This window comes from Musca vetustissima, unplaced genomic scaffold (genome assembly GCF_032173495.1).
Source record: "Musca vetustissima isolate MV318-11 ecotype Yass unplaced genomic scaffold, APGP_CSIRO_Mvet_v1 utg31202, whole genome shotgun sequence".
NCBI lineage: Eukaryota > Metazoa > Arthropoda > Insecta > Diptera > Muscidae > Musca > Musca vetustissima.
The window spans coordinates 31839-52795 of NW_026884241.1; the positions used below are offsets into that span (position 1 = coordinate 31839).

A 20957-nucleotide genomic window follows, 5' to 3' on the forward strand; every position below is an offset into this window, starting at 1 on the left:
AATATATATACATACAATTTATAGGGGGTCAGCGACGTAGACAGAGGCGCGACCAGGCCCCCTCCATTTTTTTTTTTTTTTTCATTTTGTACTAGCGGGTATAAGGCGCAGAAGAACTCGAGGTTATGTTTTACAAAAATATACCTCATTCGATTTAACTGACGACATCGCATGTCAAAAATGCATCGCGGCATAACTCACTAACTTGATCTCTGGCGAATTTGTCTTTCTAGGTTCGTAATATACTCGTCCATGTAGATATTTAACCTTATGCCTACAGTTTTCTCAAAGCGTTTTCGCATTTTCATTTGTAGTTTGCCTCAATAATCTCCAAGAATATGTACATATGTAATTTTTTGTAATAGATATCACGCTTGGGCTTCTGATTTCGGAATTGACTTCATACAAAAGTGTTCTTATACGATTTAAATAGTATCCGTACTAAAACATTGAAGAATGTATGACGTCAATTGCAGATCTGACAAAGAAATAATTAAAACCAATTATTATGCCAGCCAGTTAAACAACATATCATTGAACTTTAGGTAACTTAAATTATTTGACATCATTAAAAAGCAAAAATAGAAACATTGAACTTTACTACATAGCTTAGCAACCGAAGCTGTTAACAGAACAATAACACTTAACAGCTACCGAGTGACAATAAACCTTTTTTAAACAGTAGCTCCAAGTCGGAACCTTTACGCCAGAAGAGGAAGAAGACTAAAACATAATTAACAAGAAAACATAAACAATATTCGTAGCACTTGAGTGAATACCACAAATTAATTTGAAAGAAAAACCCTGAAATATTTACCGCACGCATCGCAAGAGATGATTTTCTTATAAACAAATTAAATAATTTGTTAATGTATTTCAACGAATTTCAAACAGAGAAGGAAAGGGAGAAGAAAAATGACATGAGAGCGAATAGCGAGAGTTTAACAAGGTTATGTTATAACAACAAACGTCTTCTGCTTTTTGACTGCTCCACTCTGGCCAACGCATAGAGCGAAGCATTTATTGCGCATGCTCAACGTCAAACATTACGTGATATTTTTTTGTTGTTGTCTGTTGTGTTTGATCTTTGGTAGCATGCATGTTGTTGCTATTATTGAAATGCTTACCGTTTGCCGTGGCTGATCTCAAAAGTGAGTTAAGGCCATCATACATTGCAGACATGAAATGAAAAACGATAAGAGAGTGAAGTTTTTTTTCGTTAATCATGGTCGAATTATGTGTATGCTATATTTGAATAGGAATATAATGCTAAATTAAATACAATAATACTCTGACACATTTTTCAATATGAAACCCTTGAACCAATCGTGAATGCCAAAATCTGAAAGCTTATCGAAGCATTTTCTATAAACATACATTGATTCATTTTTCATTTTTGAGGAATTTAGTTCCGTTCCAGAACCCAAAAGATTCTACTCATTTCAAAAGTTTTCCAACTTTTTATTCCAAACCCCGTTTCTGAACAAAACTAGTAAAATGTTCAACCAAATACCTTTACCGTATCGTTGGGCATGTTGCTCTTTATCATGGTGTGAATTTCCATTTTTTTATTAGTAGAATTGATTTTTTGTAGAATTGTCTGCTCCTAGTCTGGCTGGATGGTGCGCACTATAACTCTAGAAGGAAGGAGGTATGGACATCCTAATATTTTAACCAGGCCTGTATATTGATGGATGAAGGAACTTATCGGTCCACTCCTTCTAATATCTCCACCCTATGGGATAGATATCCCATTTTTGGGCATAATTAGAGCAGTGGGCTCTACCAGAAGTGGACTTTATGCCTAAAAATTGGATTCCTTGCCAATAGTGCTCCCCCACAAAGGTGCTCCCCCAAATCTCATATGAAGCGAACAGAAAATTCGATTTGACACTGTTTTCATGGTAATATTTACTAAACCTACCCCAAGTCAGAAAATGGGATTCATCGATCCACTCCTTCAGATACCTCCCCCTCAAAGGGTCAACATTTCGAAAATTTGTTAATCCTGTGCACATCGTAATATTTATTTAGATAAAATCAGAAGATGGGACCTATCTGCCCACTCCTTCAGGTATCTCGGCACAAATGGTCAATATTTTGAAAAATTTTAAATCTCCTATGAACGGAATTTCTGATTTTATCCAAACTCTGCACATCGTACTGTTTTTACCTACTCAAAAATAAGTTCAATGATGTAACCTATCGGTCCACACCTTCTGTGTATCCCCCAACAAAATGGTTAAAATTATGATGAAAATTAATTTTATAATATAATGCTAATATAGCATCTGATTAAGGCTCAATATTTTAAAAAATGTATACATTTCATATGAAGTGAACGGAATTCCAAAAGTGGCACATCTTAATGTTTTTACCAAACCTAGGTATATTAAGTCCAAAGATCAGACCCATCAGTTCACTTCTTCTGCTACATAACATGTTTATACCCTACACAACTTTGTTGTCAGGGTATTATAGCTTTGTGCAACTCCAAGAGTTTGTAACGCCGCGAAATATTGGTCATAGACCCACCTTTAAGTTAGGTAATATCTCGACTAGCCGAGTCGATCTGGACATGTGAGTCTGTCCGTAATAATTTGTAAACACGTACAGGCCACAGTTATAGACTAATCGTCACGAAATTTTGCATGTAGGATGGGTTCTGGCCAAATAAGACCGCTATTGGTAATTTTTGATAATGATCAGTTTATATTTATGGGATGAAATGGAAATGTCGGTTTTGGTCGCTCTAGAGGCCCCAAATATAACCCGAACACTACGAAATTTTATACCAGAAAGGGAATGTGGTCAATAATAAGCATGACTGTTTTCATGAAGATAGGTCAATATTTAGCGGGCCAAACGGACACTGAGTTTTCTGTGAAAAATTACATAATTTGTATTATGGGCGTGTATATCTACTCCTGAAGGACATATATGTAAATATTTATAGGTGTCTATGTGTTATGATATTGTTCAGTATTACTATTACATGAAGGTCCGGATATGGTCAAGGACGACGCCTATAATTTTCGGTGATGTTGAGATGATATTTAGGGACTGCAATGAACTGAAAACTTTATTTTTGTCAGATTTTTCAAGTTGCTCTAGACGGCATTATTATATGAAGAACGTCAAATATTTCAACGGTGAAGGGGATTTGACTAAATTCTCAGAACGGTTGCTTAGGTGATGATCGGTAAATATTGCGAAGGTCAAATCCCGAGGTGGCGTAAATATTCACCTCGGGAAATCAAGATTTGGAAAATATGCCAGATTCATAAATTGAACTGTTGACCTATAATCAGAATATAGAACCGCATAAAGTTAAATTTTTATGGTAGTTTGTAGAGTATCGTATGGACGGGCTCATCCGACTCTACCATCACTCTACTCTATCATTTTTTAAGTTTCCAAAACTACATTAAATCTGAAGACGGGGTCCATACGGTAACTTATTCTGGTATCTCCGATAAACAAAAGCATATCTGTTATATAAAGCATCAGATTATAATATAGATATTCAAAGCATATGTTAAGTGCAACTATCGGCATTATAGGCCCTGTTAAACCATATATGTATATTATTTTAGTATAGACGAGCAGCGGCTGTTTTGTATTTTAGATAATAGAGAGATGTCTTCCTTTTAATATTTTACAAATATATATATATATATATATATAAACACCTTACGTACCTAGCTTGCGCAATCATTAATTTAAAAATAAATCAAGCCTCTTTTCAAAAATAATAATATCGACGTTTTACATTTTACAAGTAATTTTAGCTCAAAATGATCTACATATACTAAAACTCCTACGCCAATTTAATACCACTCCTTTGTCACAAACATCTTGACGAACCATGTTTACCGTCACTGCACAAATTGCAACTGAGCATAACTTTGAACACAAGACATATGCTTGTAAAACGCTTAACTAAAATTGTACAAAATGTTGGCATTCAGTTAACGATTAACCGCGCAAGAGTAAAGTTCCAAATTTTCAGAGGGCGAACAAAACGAAAATCGATAACAAAAAACGTGAGTGTCATTCGCGACGAAGTGGAGGGAAAAATATAAAGAAAACTCAAATTAATTATACCAAAAAATAAAAATTAAAAAAAAAATAATAATAAACACATTGTTATTGTTGTTTTATTTTTAACAACAACAAAAAAGAGACAATACAATTATGTGTGCGTGAATCGTTGATATCTGGCCAATTAACATAAATATGTATAAATTTGGATAAATTTTGTATAAGCAGCCTTTGTGAAATGTTATGGAATTTACAAAAATAAAACTCTTTTCCTTTTTTACATCATTTTTCGGCTTGCTAAAAATAAAATGAAAACAAAACCCAAAATAAAAGTTTATAAAAAACCCCTAAAAATAATAACGAAATTTTAAGAATTTGTAATAAAAGAAAACCAATGAAAACAACAAATCAATCTCAAGGCCGTTTAACTACATTATTTGTTATAAATTGCCCAAAACAATTACAATGAAGAAAAAAACAAAAACGCAAAAAAGTACAACCACAATAATTGTTACCAAATTTGTTACGCTTCGTTCTGCAATTATAAACAATAAATTATTTTTTTTTATTAAAAAAAAAGAAATAGCGAAAAAGATATATTGGTCATACGTGAATATGAATATCTATGTATGTGTGTGTGTGTGCGTGTAATATATTTTCTGTTAATAAAAATTACCAATATTTACCAAAAAGTACAATAACAACAAAAAAATTAAATAAAAACCAAAATACCTTCATATATTCACAACCAACCACCGATCGACCGACCGTCCAACCCGCCTAGCATACATAGTGCATATTTACTCTGATTGTACCTGTAACTGTGGCCGTATGGGCCAAAAGTGAGAGTGTTTGGCAATTGTTTAACCGGCCACATTTGGAATATCAGACGCGTTATATTGTATGAAGAACAATAACAACAACAAAGCCATCATAACCAACCCACAGACAACAAAACAAATGAAACCGAGAAAAGCAACAAAAACAACGACAACAACTTGATTCATAAACTGACCAACCTCACAGTGTGTGAAATACGTGAATACTCAACTACATCACAATAAGGCACATTGTTAACACTCTGAGAGCCGTATAGGACCCAAAAGTTTTCTATATAAAACGGCATATACATTAGAACTTTCTGCAGGGTTAAACTACTTTATTAGGGAGTCTTCATAGACAAGCTGAACCAGGGAGTCTTTATAGACGAGCTGAAGCAGTGAGTCTTTATAGACGAGCTGATGCAGGGAATCTTTATAGACGAGCTGATGCAGGGAGTCTTTATAGACGAGCTGATGCAGGGAATCTTTATAGACGAGCTGATGCAGGGAGTCTTTATAGACGAGCTGATGCAGGGAGTCTTTATAGACGAGCTGATGCAGGGAGTCTTTATAGACGAGCTGATGCAGTGAGTCTTTATAGACGTGCTGATGCAGGGAGTCTTTATAGACGAGCTGATGCAGGGAGTCTTTATAGACGATCTGATGCAGGGAGTCTTTATAGACGAGCTGATGCTGGGAGTCTTTATAGACGAGCTGATGCTGGGAGTCTTTATAGACGAGCTGATGCTGGGAGTCTTTATAGACGAGCTGATGCTGGGAGTCTTTATAGACGAGCTGATGCAGGGAGTCTTTATAGACGAGCTGATGCAGGGAGTCTTTATAGACGAGCTGATGCAGGGAGTCTTTATAGACGAGCTGAAGCAGGGAGTCTTTATAGACGAGCTGAAGCAGGGAGTCTTTATAGACGAGCTGATTCAGGGAGTCTTTATAGACGATCTGATGCAGGGAGTCTTTATAGACGAGCTGATGCAGGGAGTCTTTATAGACGAGCTGATGCAGGGAGTCTTTATAGACGAGCTGATGCAGGGAGTCTTTATAGACGAGCTGATGCAGGGAGTCTTTATAGACGAGGTGATGCAGGGAGTCTTTATAGACGAGCTGATGCAGGGAGTCTTTATAGACGAGCTGATGCAGGGAGTCTTTATAGACGAGGTGATGCAGGGAGTCTTTATAGACGAGCTGATGCAGGGAGTCTTTATAGACGAGCTGATGCAGGGAGTCTTTATAGACGAGCTGATGCAGGGAGTCTTTATAGACGAGCTGATGCAGGTAGTCTTTATAGACGATCTGATGCAGGGAGTCTTTATAGACGAGCTGAAGAAGGGAGTCTTTATAGACGAGCTGAAGGGGGGAGTCTTTATTGACGAGCTGAAGCAGGGAGTCTTTATAGACGAGCTGAAGCAGGGAGTCTTTATAGACGAGCTGAAGCAGGGAGTCTTTATAGACGGATTGAAGGGAGTATTTAGAGAGGAGCTGAAGCAGGGAGTCTTTATAGACGAGCTGAAGCAGGGAGTCTTTATAGACGGATTGAAGGGAGTATTTAGAGAGGAGCTGAAGGGAGTCTCTATAGAGGAAGGGAACCTCTAAAGACGAGCTAAAGTAAGGAGCCACTGTAGACGATCTGAAGCAAGTCTCTAAAGCGAAACAGGGATTCTATTTATAGACGAAATTGAACCAGGAGTATTTATATATAGAGCTGATGCAGGATTATAGGTGAAAAGAAACAGGGTGTCTATTTATAGACTAACCTGTGAGTCTGTTATGGACAAAATGAAGGGAATTTTTATTGAAGGACATCGAGGAATTTTTGTAGAAAAGTGGTGGGAGTCTATGTGGAAGCTGATGGTAGTCTTTATAGAAGAATATTTGAACTGAATCAGGGTGTGATTATAGACAAATTAAAGTAGGGTGCTTTTTTGTAAATAAACTAAAGAGTGACTTCTATTGGGAGCTGAAGCAGAAGATACTCTTTATAAAAAAGAAAAGGGAAAATTTTAGAGGCGAGATTTGAAGGATTGAAGGTAGTCATCTTTCTAAAGCTTAAGGGGATATTTGTATAATTGCATAGGAGAGTCTTTGTAGAAGGCCTTAGTGATGTTTTTGTAGAAGAGATAAGTTAAGCATGTTGGAACTGAAGTGTGGATTTCTATGCGAGCTGAAGCATAGACGCTTTATAGAAGAGCTGACGGTATTTTTCATAGACAAGTTTTAATTAGGTTTTATAAATGCCGAATCGTGTTCAGAAAATTGCGCCTAGTATATTTCCAATACTATGTTCTCTATACTATTTGAACAATCCTCGTATATCATATATGAAAAATTAGCCACTGTTGGCCATTCCAAAATCAGTATATATTTTCTTGGTAAACGGTTCATATAGTGTTAAACAGTGGATAAAAACCACGACGATAATAATAACGTCGGATATAAAAATACCTACAGCTCACAAAAAACGAGTTTTATACAGTCATGTCAAGTTGGTGGAATGGTTACAAAATGGCAACAAAAAACATGTAATTGTATTACTTGGCCAATATTTCAGCATGCCACATGTTGCACACATGAGGTATATGCTATATACACAATTATCCAAACACACACACACACTGAGATACACATATGCTTGCGCTAACCCACTTTTGAGTTGGCCAATCCCCCTCGGCTGTTTCCTTTGCAAATGTGAACAACCTTTAAACGAGTTTACAACTATTTTTTTTTTTTTTTTTGTTTTGCCAAACTGCCGTTCATTGCCTTGACAACATACATTACTTTCCATTTCAGTTCAGCTTATAAGGAATACTTCATAAGAAACGAAAGATAAACAATTCCGGTTCTTCATGTGATGTAATCTAAGCAAACAAAGTGCACCCCTCTCTTTTTTCTATAAAACAACAACGCCCCCTATAAATGTTTAATAATGCCACAAAATTCACTCGACAAACAATCACATCACCATCATCAGCAGCAACATCTGCAGTTTCATCATCAATCATCTGTTCCACAAGATATCAACAAGTTCGAGCGTTCTCATAGTCGACGCCATCAAGTTCGTCATTATGGCTTAAGCTTGTTAGCGTTACCGGTGCTAGCCATTATCTTGTTAGCCCAATGTAAGTATTTAATTTATTTATTTGATGAAATAGCCAATTATAATCTAACCACCTTTAAAATAAGGTCGAAACTATGTCTTCCACTATTAAACATTTTTTTTTTTTTTTTTTGGTTAATCTTTAACCAAACCATTTTTGGTCGAGTCGAATCTTTGTATTTCCTACATCAGAAGAAAACTTAAATTTTTTGAGTCTATATAGACAAGTCGGAGGAAGTTCTTATAGACGATTTGAAGGGAGTTATTATAGACAATCAGAATAGACGAGCTTAGACGATCTGAATACACGAGCTTACGGGACTCTATATAGACGAACTGGAGGGACTCTTTATAGACGACCTGAAGGGAGTCTTTATTGACAACCTGAAGGGAGTCCTTATTGACGACCTGAAGGGAGTCTTTATTGACAACCTGAAGGGAGTCTTTATTGACGACCTGAAGGGAGTCTTTATAGACGAGCTTAAGGCAGTCTTTATTGACGAGCTGAAGGGAGTCTCTATAGACGAGCTGAAGGGAGTCTTTATTGACGAGCTGAAGAGAGTCTTTATAGACGAGCTGAAGGGAGTCTTTATAGACGAGCTGAAGGGAGTCTTTATAGACGAGCTGAAGGGAGTCTTTATAGACGAGCTGAAGGGAGTCTTTATAGACGAGCTGAAGGGAGTCTTTATAGACGAGCTGAAGGGAGTCTTTATAGACGAGCTGAAGGAAGTCTTTATAGACGAGCTGAAGGGAGTCTTTATAGACGAGCTGAAGGGAGTCTTTATTGACGAGCTGAAGGGAGTCTTTATAGACGAGCTGAAGGGAGTCTTTATAGACGAGCTGAAGGGAGTCTTTATAGACGAGCTGAAGGGAGTCTTTATAGACGAGCTGAAGGGAGTCTTTATAGACGAGCTGAAGGGAGTCTTTATAGACGAGCTGAAGGAAGTCTTTATAGACGAGCTGAAGGGAGTCTTTATAGACGAGCTGAAGGGAGTCTTTATAGACGAGCTGAAGGGAGTCTTTATTGACGAGCTGAAGGGAGTCTTTATTGACGAGCTGAAGGGAGTCTTTATTGACGAGCTGAAGGGAGTCTTTATTGACGAGCTGAAGGGACGAGCTTTAACCTCCAAATATTCCACAAGAATGTCGCTCATAAGATTTCTGGCAGGGTCCCAAAGACGAGAAATTCATATTTATTCTATTCGATTTTTGTTGCACAATTAAATTTTATAATTTTTATATTTAAACTCAACATTTAAGTATACGACATTTTTACCGGTGAATCTTAACGACTACTTAAAATAGTTTGTTTCCGCAATTTCAAACAAAATTAAATTTGTATTTGTCGAAATAAAATAAAACAGTCTTTGAACGGTGTAGTATACCACAATAGTCAACAATACCGTCTATAAAAGCATTTTTTACATATTTCAAATTAAATTTCCAACAAATTTGAGGTCTTTATTTTATATGTTTACTGCTTCGGCTTGAAACTGGTTTTTTTGGTTGGACTTTTGAAATTTGAAGCATCCATAATGCGTGAACATCTGTCGGATATACAACAACTATAACGAGCGCTGTTCGTAGCCAAAGTGTCAAGGTCATTGGAAATAACCGAGAAAAAACAATAAGCATAGATTTTTAAAATCATTGGACTTTGTTGGGTTTTTATCTATTTTTTTCCAACAACATTTAGAATAGATCTGTCTCCTTGTAGTGATTTCTGAATAGAAGATTATAAAGTAATTCAAATTATGCGGTATTTTTTCTATTTTCATTGGGGCCTTACGTTCGAATTCTTTGAGGCATAAATTAGCCATTTCAACTGTTGATCTAAGGTCGCTGTGATTAACTTTATTATAATAAACGGTTGTTAACAATGAATCTAAATTAACAGAATTCAGGGTTAAAATAGAAGATAACACAGACATACGCTTTGATTGTTAACTTTGAGAAGTTAACACCCTATAAGGGGGAAATGTGCACGGCTGAGTGACAGCAAAATTCTTGAAACTATAATTAAATATATTGACAAGAATATTTATTTGTTCATTAGGCAATTACAAAGTTTTTTTTTTATTCAAGGCTTTACGAATTTTTCAATTTTCCACTAAAAACTAATATTGATGATTGTTTCAAAAGAATTGGATTGGCTAATGAGAACATGGTATGTTAAATTACGTTAAATGCCATCAAATTGACCGGTTCCAGAATGATACTTATTCTATTCACTATGGTGACAAAAATCCAGAATTATATAAATAGTTGCATATCGATCGGTCAAATTATAAGAAATCTATTACCTCGAAAAACAAATTACATTAAATGGTTTATTAGTTCTTTGACATAGACAATACAGAGGGAATAGCCCCTAAATTTACTGGGTTATTTCGTTCCTTATAAACAAATTGCGCCATTAGGCCAAAAAGTACGCCATTAGGCCAAAATGACCTATCTACGAAGTCGCTGAATAAAGTCGACGGGACAAAAATTATAAAAGACAATATCTCTCCTCCTTTAACTTCAAAATTTTATAATCGGTGTTAACAACATTAGATTTTTTAGAGTGTATGATCATGATCATTTCCGACACTACAATCTATACTGATAAAAGAGTAAAGTGAATGACTGTCACTCTTGGTCCAAATGTGACACTCTTGGTCCAAATGTGACAGATAAGGCTGGGTTTTGGAAATTCGTACTAGAACGGTACTAAATATGGTATCATTTGTATTTGGCGAACCAGTAGAGATAGAACTCTGAAATTTGGATTGAGGGTCACTGATGGAGTGTAGAACAAATGAAGCAAATGAATTTTTGGAAATTCGAACTATAAGTATCCGAAAAGTACTGAAATGTACTAAATTTGGTAAAATTTCGTAGCGTGTGAATGGATTGAGCTAAAAACTTGATATTTGGAATGCAAATTAAGGTTGAGAAGTAGGATCGATATGAGGAGAGTTTGGAAAGCGTGTACTCATGTGTACGAAAAGTACTATATGGTACAATATTTGGTACACATTTGATTTGGAGGTACAAATCGAGCTGGAATCCTGAATATTGAAAGTAACATTACCGTCGGAGTCTAGGATTGAAATATGTACGTAGTTTTGAAAAATGTTTACTTATGTGTACGAAAAGTACTAAATCGTACTATAATTGGTGCAATTTTGATTTGGGTGAACCGATAGAGCTGGAACAATGACGTTTGGATCATTGTAGGGATGTAGGGTTAGGGTCAGGATTCAGTTTAACAAATTAATACTTATGGGTACTAGATATGGTACAATTTTTTTATGGTGAACCAATAGAGCTAGAATCATGAAATTTGGAGTCAGGATCACTGTTAATGTGTAAGATTGAAATATGTTGGAGGTTTTGTAAATTCGTACTACTGTGTACAATAGAATTGGAATCCTGAAACTTGGATTTAGAATCACTGTGGGGTGTAGGATTGGGGCATGTAGGAAGTTTTGGAAATTGGTACTACTGTGTACTAAATTTGGTACAATTTTAATTGTGGGTGAACCAATAGAGTTTGAATCCTGAAATTTGAATTTATAATCATTGTGGGGGTGTAGGATCGGAGTATGCAGGAAGTTTTGTCAGTTGGTTGAGGAGGGTACTTATGGAAATAATGTGTGCTAAATGGTAAAATTTGCATTTGGGTAAACCTTTAGAGCTCGAATCATGAAATTTGGTACTAAATGGTACTCAAATTTAATTTGTGGTCGATATTAATGTGTAGATTTTTTGACATATGCAGTTTTCTGTGAAAATAAAATAATATGTTAATACATGTTGAAATATTTCCTACATTCGCTAACGAAGTTGCGGGCATATGCTAGTGTATATGTATTCTGTTGTAATTACTCTAGCTCAGGGATGCGAAATGAAATTATTCAAATTGTACTGGCTTTCAATAAAAAGTGTACTTTTTTCAGTTCGATTGTACTTTTTATATTTTTTTAATAAAATTTGTATTGTTATTAACAATTAATATAAACATACTTAAAAAATTAAATAAGATTTGAAGCAGTCGAAGCATGTATTCTGTTCCTTTCTTTGGTTTTAATTATATTTTGATATGAAAATACCCTTTCCATATTTGTAAATGAATGTGGAATATATAATACTCTCTTAAAATTGGTGATATATAAGGAAATATATCTTCGTTTAGTTCATTTTTGACTTCAGTCACCATTGACCAACAAGTGCATATATGTATTGTCGTTTTTGAAAGACTTAAAAATTTCTACATGCATTCTGTCATCCTCAGACTGCATTTCTAATTTGATATTATTTATAATTATTGTACATATTGCAAGAACAAAAATAACAGTAACCAGTAAGGAAAGTTCAAAAGTCGGACGGGGGCGACTATACGATACCCTTCACCACTTTAGGTACATACAAGGGATGGTAAAATATAGATATTTGTACATATTAAAAAACATACACATACCATTCTGAAATCAATGAAAAATTGCATATTAAAAATGGCATGGCAGACTTGGATTTTTTGGTGTCTTTTGTTTTTAAACCGTTGCATACACACTTTGGTTTTTACAACTTAAAGGGGACCCCCCATTCTCGGTTTCAAAAAATTTAGTTTTGTGTTTTGATTTAATTCGAACCTACACTAATTCAAGAATGTCCCTATAAATTTCCAAGTGAAAATCTCAACATTTTTTTAAGATATAGCCGATTTATTGTGTTAGCATCAAGTGACGGCAAGAGGGCTTCTCAAACTTTAAACGCGTTTTTCTCCAAACAGATTTTTTTAATACTCATGACTCAAAACTCAATTTAATACAATCTGCCAATAAATAAGTCAATAAAATTTGGCACACATCAGTCTAGACCTAATTCAGTACTCTGTGCAATTTTTTTCTCAATCGGACAAATATTGGGATTTTGGTGCACCATTCACATAAAATCGGACGAAACTATATATGGGAGCTATATCTAATTCTGAACTGATTTCAATAAAACTTGGCGTGTATCAGTCTAGACGTAATTCAGTACTCCGTGCACCATTTACATAAAATCAGACGAAACTATATATGGAAGCTATATCTAAATCTGAACCGAAATCTTGACAGACATCATATATAGGGACATTGTTGCACCATGTACCTTAAATCGGACGAAAATATATATGGGAGCTATATCTAAATCTGAACCGATTTCAATAGGGTTCGCCCTTGGGTCAAATAAGTGACGTATGCCAAATCTCATCCAATTCGGATCATAAATGCGACCTGTACTTTGTTTACAATTTAACATGGACAGACAGACGGACGGAAATGCATAAATCGACTCAAAAAGTGATTCTATTCATATTCTCAGAAGGAACCATGGGTCTATTTCGATTCCTTTTGCCTGTTACAAACATATGCACAAAGAAATCATTATTAAAATAATATTGAAGTGATTCCCACTGCGCCAAAATTGTTTCCATAACTTCTTGGCGTGAAAGCCACCGAGTTGGTGAGTATTTAAAAACAACAGAAATATCTGTACCGAAATATTCCTGAAACAATGAAAAATCATCTCTCTCATAGAACTGTTACAAAAATAATAATTAATATCTTTACTGAATTTATCATTCTGATCGGGAATACTGAATTCTGAATTGGCATAGGACACACGTTTAAACTATGGCAAATTCATCCATTCGTAACGACAGCTGGGGATGGCGATACATTTCATATTGTATGTTTAAACACTTATAATACTTTTAAGTGAGAATAGTTTGATACAATTTAGAAATAGTGCTAAATATGTCATTGGGGTGCTATTGTATTTTTGACTTCCAAATAGTGCTATAATTAGTACAATTGTACCAACTTTTGCATCCCTGCTCTAGCTTCTAAACGAATTGAGATAGATCGCCAAAATTTTGCATAGAGTTGTTTTTTTTTTTTTGTCTGCTGGCAAGTCAAGTTCGAAGATGAGCTATATTGGTCCATGATTTAGGCATAGCCCCCATATAAGAGCGCGATATTCAAGCGAAATGGCTGAAATGTGGTACAATGGGTACCAAAAGTCTCCACCAAATGATAAATACCGGTCCACTTTTTCTGACATTTCCAATTTTCGGTATTTTTGGGGTTCTTTTCAACCGCTGCATTAATTGACAAACATGTCCCTTGTAACCTATGCCAAATTTCATTTCATTAGCGCAGATTTAGAGTGGTTTTTGTTTAATCTAACTATTCATTATGCTACAATACAGTGCTCTGTTGAAAATTTAGCGTAATAAATTTAAGCTATGTTATGCAAAATTTTGTGTCAATCGGCCTAAATATAACTCTTTGCTGCACCATTTCCTAAAAGTCGGACGAATATATATACAGCAGTTATATCTAAATCTGAACCGATTTCATTAATTTCAACAGGGTTCGTCCTTGGGCTAAATAAATGATCTGTGCCAAATTTCATCTCATTCGGATAACAAATACAGCCCCATACCATTACACAGCCTCCTCTGTGCTTTACGATTGGAATTGTGTGTTTAGGTCCACGGTATTATTCGCCCTGCGCCATAACTTACTTGGTACATCCGAACCAAACAAGTTCTATTTGTTTTCATCAGCAGAAATGATAGATTTCCTTTTTTGGTGTTCCTGAACGAACTACAATCGGGTTTCCCGGTTTTTGAATGACTTTTATAGTACAACTCTACCATGAAAACCATGCTTACGCAAAATTTTTCGAATTGTTTCTGGCATACATTTTTTTTCAGATATTTCTTTGCCGATAATCCAAAACTAAGTGCACTTAAACTTGCTGAATTTAAGTGCACTTAGTTTTGGATTATCGGCCACTTGTCGAAGCAACCACTTTCAGTTTCTTACATTGAATAGTTTTTTTTTCTCGCTGGTTTTCGGTTTGTTGCAAATTCGATTCTCGGTTTTCTATCTCAATATATATATATTTTTTTTGGACAGCAGATCGAATAATATTGAGTATTCCCGCTATTTTCCGTTGATATTATCCTAGTTCAGCATGCTGAAGAACTAATTTTCTCTCGGAAATCGTTGTGTGGCGTCCCATGGTCTCAAATTCTCACGATGCCTATACAAATAAGCAAACTAATGCGTAAAGTGTAAAACAAATTCTGGTGCAATATTTAACATGATTTTCCAGGGGAAGATTTATTTTATAATTCATTATTTACATTACTATAAGGTTTTAAGAGCAGCTCTTGTATATATCAAAAGTGGTGTAGAGTATCATATAGTCGGCCCCTCCGACATTTGTTTTTTTACTGGTTTTAAAGTTCAAATCTTTGTCGTTAATTTATAGACGAAGATGTTATAAATAAGGAGCTGGCCATGACATAAACATATGACCCGTCTATATTATTTCCATCAACTCGAAACTTGGTGTATTTGAGAACAGAAAATATAATTTTGTAAGGCTGCGACAAAACTAAAAATAGAAATTCGTCTACAACATGTTGAAGCCCACGCAAAACAATTCCCAACAATGTTGTCAATATCTGCCAAAATCGAAGAGTAGTAACACTCCCCTCCCATTACCTCTTTTCACTCTCGCACAATTATTGCGACATTTGAAGTGTTAAAATCAAAAATGTTTGGTATGTAAACAATTTAGGTGAGGTCGCAAACTGAGATCATCGACAGCATATCTCAATACTTTATTTTGTTTACTTTTTTAAGATAAATATGAAATAACAGTTAGGATTCCATGACATTTATCCGTGATTATGCATTAACAATAAACTAAGCCCCTTATTTATTCGATCGTTGAAGCATTTACTCGAAATGATCCGTTTAGGGTAATTTTGATGCGCAGATGCGTGCCGTCGTCAAGTAGCTGCCTATAAGACAAATTAAAGTATGTATTATGTAATTTGAGATGAGTCCGATTTGTTTATGTTGAATTAATACACAATTTCGAAGAATGCCATCTTAGTTGGTGTATTACTCATATAACCATTAACCGAATGTTGTTTAGCTGTGGAATGTGGATGAGTGTTAATTGAATTTGAGTTCAAGTTTTTTCATACACTTTTTTAGTCGACAAATTAATGAGGGTTGTCCTCATTTTGAGTTGACTTATTGACAAAATACGTATATTGAAAACATTGGGTTAACTGATCTCAGAAACACGTTTACCAAACCTAGATCAAATACGATAAGGGACATTTTAATGGTTAAAATTTGTATTATTGAAAATAAAAAAAAAAACACATATGAAATGGATATAAATTCCTGATTAGATAGTTATTTGAAAAGAGAGACGAGAGCTTTGAGTACGTCCTCGTAGACATAAACTGTTCGCTTTGAACTGAGTTTATTTATGTTGGAGAGATCTTCTCTCATTATACTCTCAGCGTTATGGCTAATGAGGGTATATACACTTTGATGTGATGAAAATGTGCTTCATCGAAATATTGGTTTTAGACCCCATGTTTCTTTGGACCAAATCCGTTTCAGAAAATTTGGAGTAAATTTACACATGTCCGTCCGTCTGTTGTCTGGCTGGTGCGCACAATAACTCTCGAAGGGAATAATCGATTTCATCCCAACATATCCTAATATTTCTTCCAAACATAGTTTAAGTTCAAAGATGGGGAATATCGGTCTACTCCTTCTGTTACCTCCCCCACAAAATGGTCAAAATTGTGCTAAAAATTAATTTTATAATAACATACAAACGGACAATCCGATTTTAACGAAACTTTGTACAACCTATTATTTTTACCAAGCCATATCATTTAGGAAGATGGGACCCATTGGTCCACTCCTTCTAGTATCTTTCTGAGTCGATTACACGGATGTCCGTCTGTCCCTCCGCCCGTCCATGTATTTTTGTGAACAAAGTACAGGTCGCATTTATGATCCGATTTGGATTAAACTTGGCACAGTTCACTTATTTGGCCCAAGGACAAACCCTATCAAAATTGGAGGAAATCGGTTCAGATTTAGATATAGCTCTCATATATAGTTTCGTCCGCTTTTATGTAAATGATGCACCAAAGTCCAAATATGTGTCCGATTGGGGCAAAATTGTGGACAACGCACTGAATCGGGCCCATACTTATGTATGCGAAGTTTTGTTAAAATCGGTTCAGATTTAGATATAGCTCCCATATATAGTTTCTTCCGATTTTATGTGAATGATGCACCAAACTCCTAATATTTGTTCGTTTGGGAAACAACATTGCACAGAGTACTGAATTAGGTTCAGATTGATGTCTGCGAAGTTTTGTTAAAATCGGTTCAGATTTAGATATAGCTCCCATATATAGTTTCGTTCGATTTTTTGTGAATGATACACCAAACTCCCAATATTTGTTCGATTGAGACAAAATTTTGCACGGATTGTACGGATTGATGTCTGCGAAGTTTTGTTGGAATCGGTTCAGATGTAGATATAACTCCCATATACAGTTTCGTCCGATTTTTGTGAATGATGCAGCAAACTCCCAATATTTGTCCGATGGGGGCAAAATTTTGCACAGATGTCTGCGAAGTTTTGTTAAAATCGATTCAGATTTAGATATAGCTCACATATATAGTTTCGTTCGATTTTTTTGTGAATGATACGCCAAACTTCCAATATTAGTCCGACTGAGAAAAACTTTGCATAGCGAATGCAATTGAGGAAAAAATGATGTGTGATATGGTTTGTTGAAATCGGTTCAGATTTTGATATAGGTCTTATACATATACAGTATTGTTCGAAACCTAAGCAATTTTTTCTTAGTACGTAGTCATGATCTTATATGACATAGTTAAATTGATTTATAAAAAACATATATTTTATTTACTATTATACTATGTGTCTATAATCTAAAAATAACAAACTTAAATTATATTTCTTTGGAACAAAATAAAAAATGAAAACAAAATTAACTCAAAAAGCAGCTGTTCGAAACCTAAGCAACTTTCAATATTTCGTATGATACCCTTTATTTTTTATCACTGCTGCACATCTTTTTGGCATAGATTCTATAAGATTTGTTAGAATTGTTGTTGGTATAGCTTCCCACTCTGATTTTAAGCAGTTCATTAGTTCCTGTCTGTTTTTAAAGCGACGTGTTCCAACCCTTCGTTTTAAAATGCTGAAAAGGTTTTCAATGGGATTCAGGTCTGGTGACTGCTACGGCCAATCCAAAACTTGAATCCCATTAGCATATAACCATTCCTTAACCAACTTTGATGAATGTTTCGGGTCGTTATCATGTTGAAACATCCATCGAAGCAGCATTTCCCATTCAGCGTATGGAAGCATATGGGTTTTTAAAATATCCCTGTAAGTAAAACGGTCCATTTTAGTTTGTATTTCCACAAAGGGACCAACACCACAGGCTGAAAAATAAGTCCACACCATCACACTCCCACCTCCATGCTTTATTGAGGCTTTGGAATATCGCGGATGTAGCCGCTTACCCTTCGGTCTTCGAACGTGGCACACTCCAGCTGAATTTAACAAGTTAAATTTAGACTCATCGCTGAACAAAACAGTTCTCCATTTTGCTACACTCCAATCCACGTGAGCTTTAGCAAAATCCATCCTAAAATTTAAAAAAAGGTAAAAAAAATCATTGCACGCTTTGCAATTAATAAGACAAACCTTTTCTTTAAATGCTTCTTTGTCAAAATCGGCTTTTTGGATGGCATGAAACTTCTTAAATTTTTTTCCAATAATCGCTTTCTAACTGTGGATGAACTAATATTTAGTTTTAGCTCATCTACAATATTTTTTGAAGAAATAAAAGGTGTTTTCTTAACCATACGAGCAATAAGTTGATCTGTACGTTCAGTGGTTTTTCGAGGTCGTCCTCCCGTATTGGGTTCCTCTACTTTCCCAGTAGCTTTATATTTTGAAATCAGTCTCGAGACTATTGACTTATTAATATTTAATTGTTTTGATATACTAATTTGAGATGTACCGTTATTATATAGTTCAATTATTTTTAGCTTAAAAACTTGTCCGTAACGTGTTATTAAATGAACAATGTCCAACCAAAATTTATTTTTTGTTTCAATCATAACGGGATTTAACTATTTGTTGTAATTTATTGTTGTTATTGTTCTTTAATTTTTGCAAAAAAATACAACAATGGAAAAGTTGCTTAGGTTTCGAACAGCTGTTTTCTGAGTTCATTTTGTTTTTATTTTCTTATTTGTTCTAATGAAATAAAAAATTATTTTTGTTGCTATTTTTACAATATAGACACAACGTGTAATAGTTAATAAAAGAAATATTTTTCATAATTCAATTTAGCAAGATAATAAAAGACAATGATTACTTACTGAGAAAAAGTTGCTTAGGTTTCGAACAATACTGTATGTATTTTCGTTACGGGCTTATGTTTGTTCGATTTACACGAAATTTGGCAGAGGGTATTAAATTGAATTTAGAGCGATAACAAAAAAAATGGTGTATTCAACGGTTGATCAATTAAGCCCATGTGTTTATTTATAGCTCCAATACATAATTTTACTCGATTTCATACAAATGGTACAGCAAAGAATCCAAGTCTGTCCGATTGACATGCAATTTTTCATTGATTTCAGAATGGTATGTGTATGGGGTTTTTTCAATTGGTTCAAATATCTATCTAGATAACACATTTAATTTCGTCCGATTCCATTTCAATATTCTATGTCTGTTCTATCTAGAGGATATTGTAGATATTAATATCACTTGTATGTACCCAAAGTGGTGAAGGGTACCGTCAAAGGGACCCGTCGACTCTTGAACTTTCCTTACTGTTATTTTTTAATTATCCGTCGTTCAACAGTTTTACAAAAAATATAAAATTTAGGTAAAGTCTATAGTAAAACCAAATTTTGTATTAATTTTAAAAATATGCTACTAAAAAATAAAACATTTTGGAATTTAAAACGTTTCCAATTATTCTACAAATTTTACTTATTAACTACGTCTTTTTTCTCATTACAGGTTCCCCATCTTCGGCCTTAGTTGTTCCCAATGAATTACCCTCTATATTGTCGCTAGTTTATTCAAATATTCCGCCCATCAAAAAAGGTTATCTTTCAAAACAAATTTTAAATGTCAACCCATAAGCCAAGCTAGTCTAAATTTTATATTCTCCTCTTTTACAGGCACTGATTCACGTCTCGGTTTTGGTTTTAGACTTGGCAATCATGCTGATTTCCAAGTTATGGTTGAATTGGGTCCACAAAAAGAAACACGACCCGTTGGTGATCAGGATAGTGGATCATCGTTCAATAAACGACAGGTGAACAGGCAGCAACAACGTGCTGTACAAAGAGATGCCATAAGGGCAGAACAACAATCACAAGTGACTAAAACCACGGAAACTCAAACAACAAATTCCTGGCTAGAAAAATGGGCCAGTCAAGTAAATGATGCCAAAACGGCTAAAAAGCAAGTTGCACCCAAAGCGAAGCCATACAAAAAACCCATTGCAACTAAAACTGTCCAAGCTGTACCCTCAATGCCTCAACAAATGAAAACACAAGCCCAGGCCATTCAACAGTTACAAATGCTGTATAAAATGGCCACCTCAACAACAGACGAAGACTTGACGCCAACCACTAGCAGTACAACTGTGGCGCCTAATCCCGCTATACAAAATCTCCAGGAACGTTTAAAACTTTACAAACCTCCGGCAAATTTAGAAGAATTACAAGTTTTAATGCAAAAATCCCAGGCTCAAACAAAAGCGGAAGTCACCAAAGAACTGATGGATGTCAATTTGGATGAGTGATCATGACCGCAACTGGGAATTTAGTTTTACTGGTGACATTGTACCTATATTTCATACATATCTTTTGTATTATATCATACACACTTTCTTTTGTAAATAAATTGTTTGGTAGATGTAAGATCTATATTTTGACAGTGAAAATAAATGTTTGTATTTCTTCATATTCATAAAAACCTTGAACTAATGTCCATTTACATGGCCTGCGGGATCATAAGAAGTTGGTCTAGAGTTTGAAAATAGG

The 20957-nt window shown here is 35.0% G+C and overlaps 1 protein-coding gene across 1 annotated transcript; it reads left to right on the forward strand.

The window, feature by feature from the left end:
* The first annotated feature begins 7803 nt into the window (after nucleotides 1–7803).
* On the forward strand, nucleotides 7804–20716 carry LOC133331246 (uncharacterized). Its single transcript, XM_061539647.1, has 3 exons — nucleotides 7804–7996; nucleotides 19924–20010; nucleotides 20088–20716. Exons 1-3 carry the CDS (start codon nucleotides 7804–7806, stop codon nucleotides 20714–20716), a joined length of 909 nt encoding a protein of 302 aa, XP_061395631.1.
* Nucleotides 20717–20957: the final 241 nt, after the last annotated feature.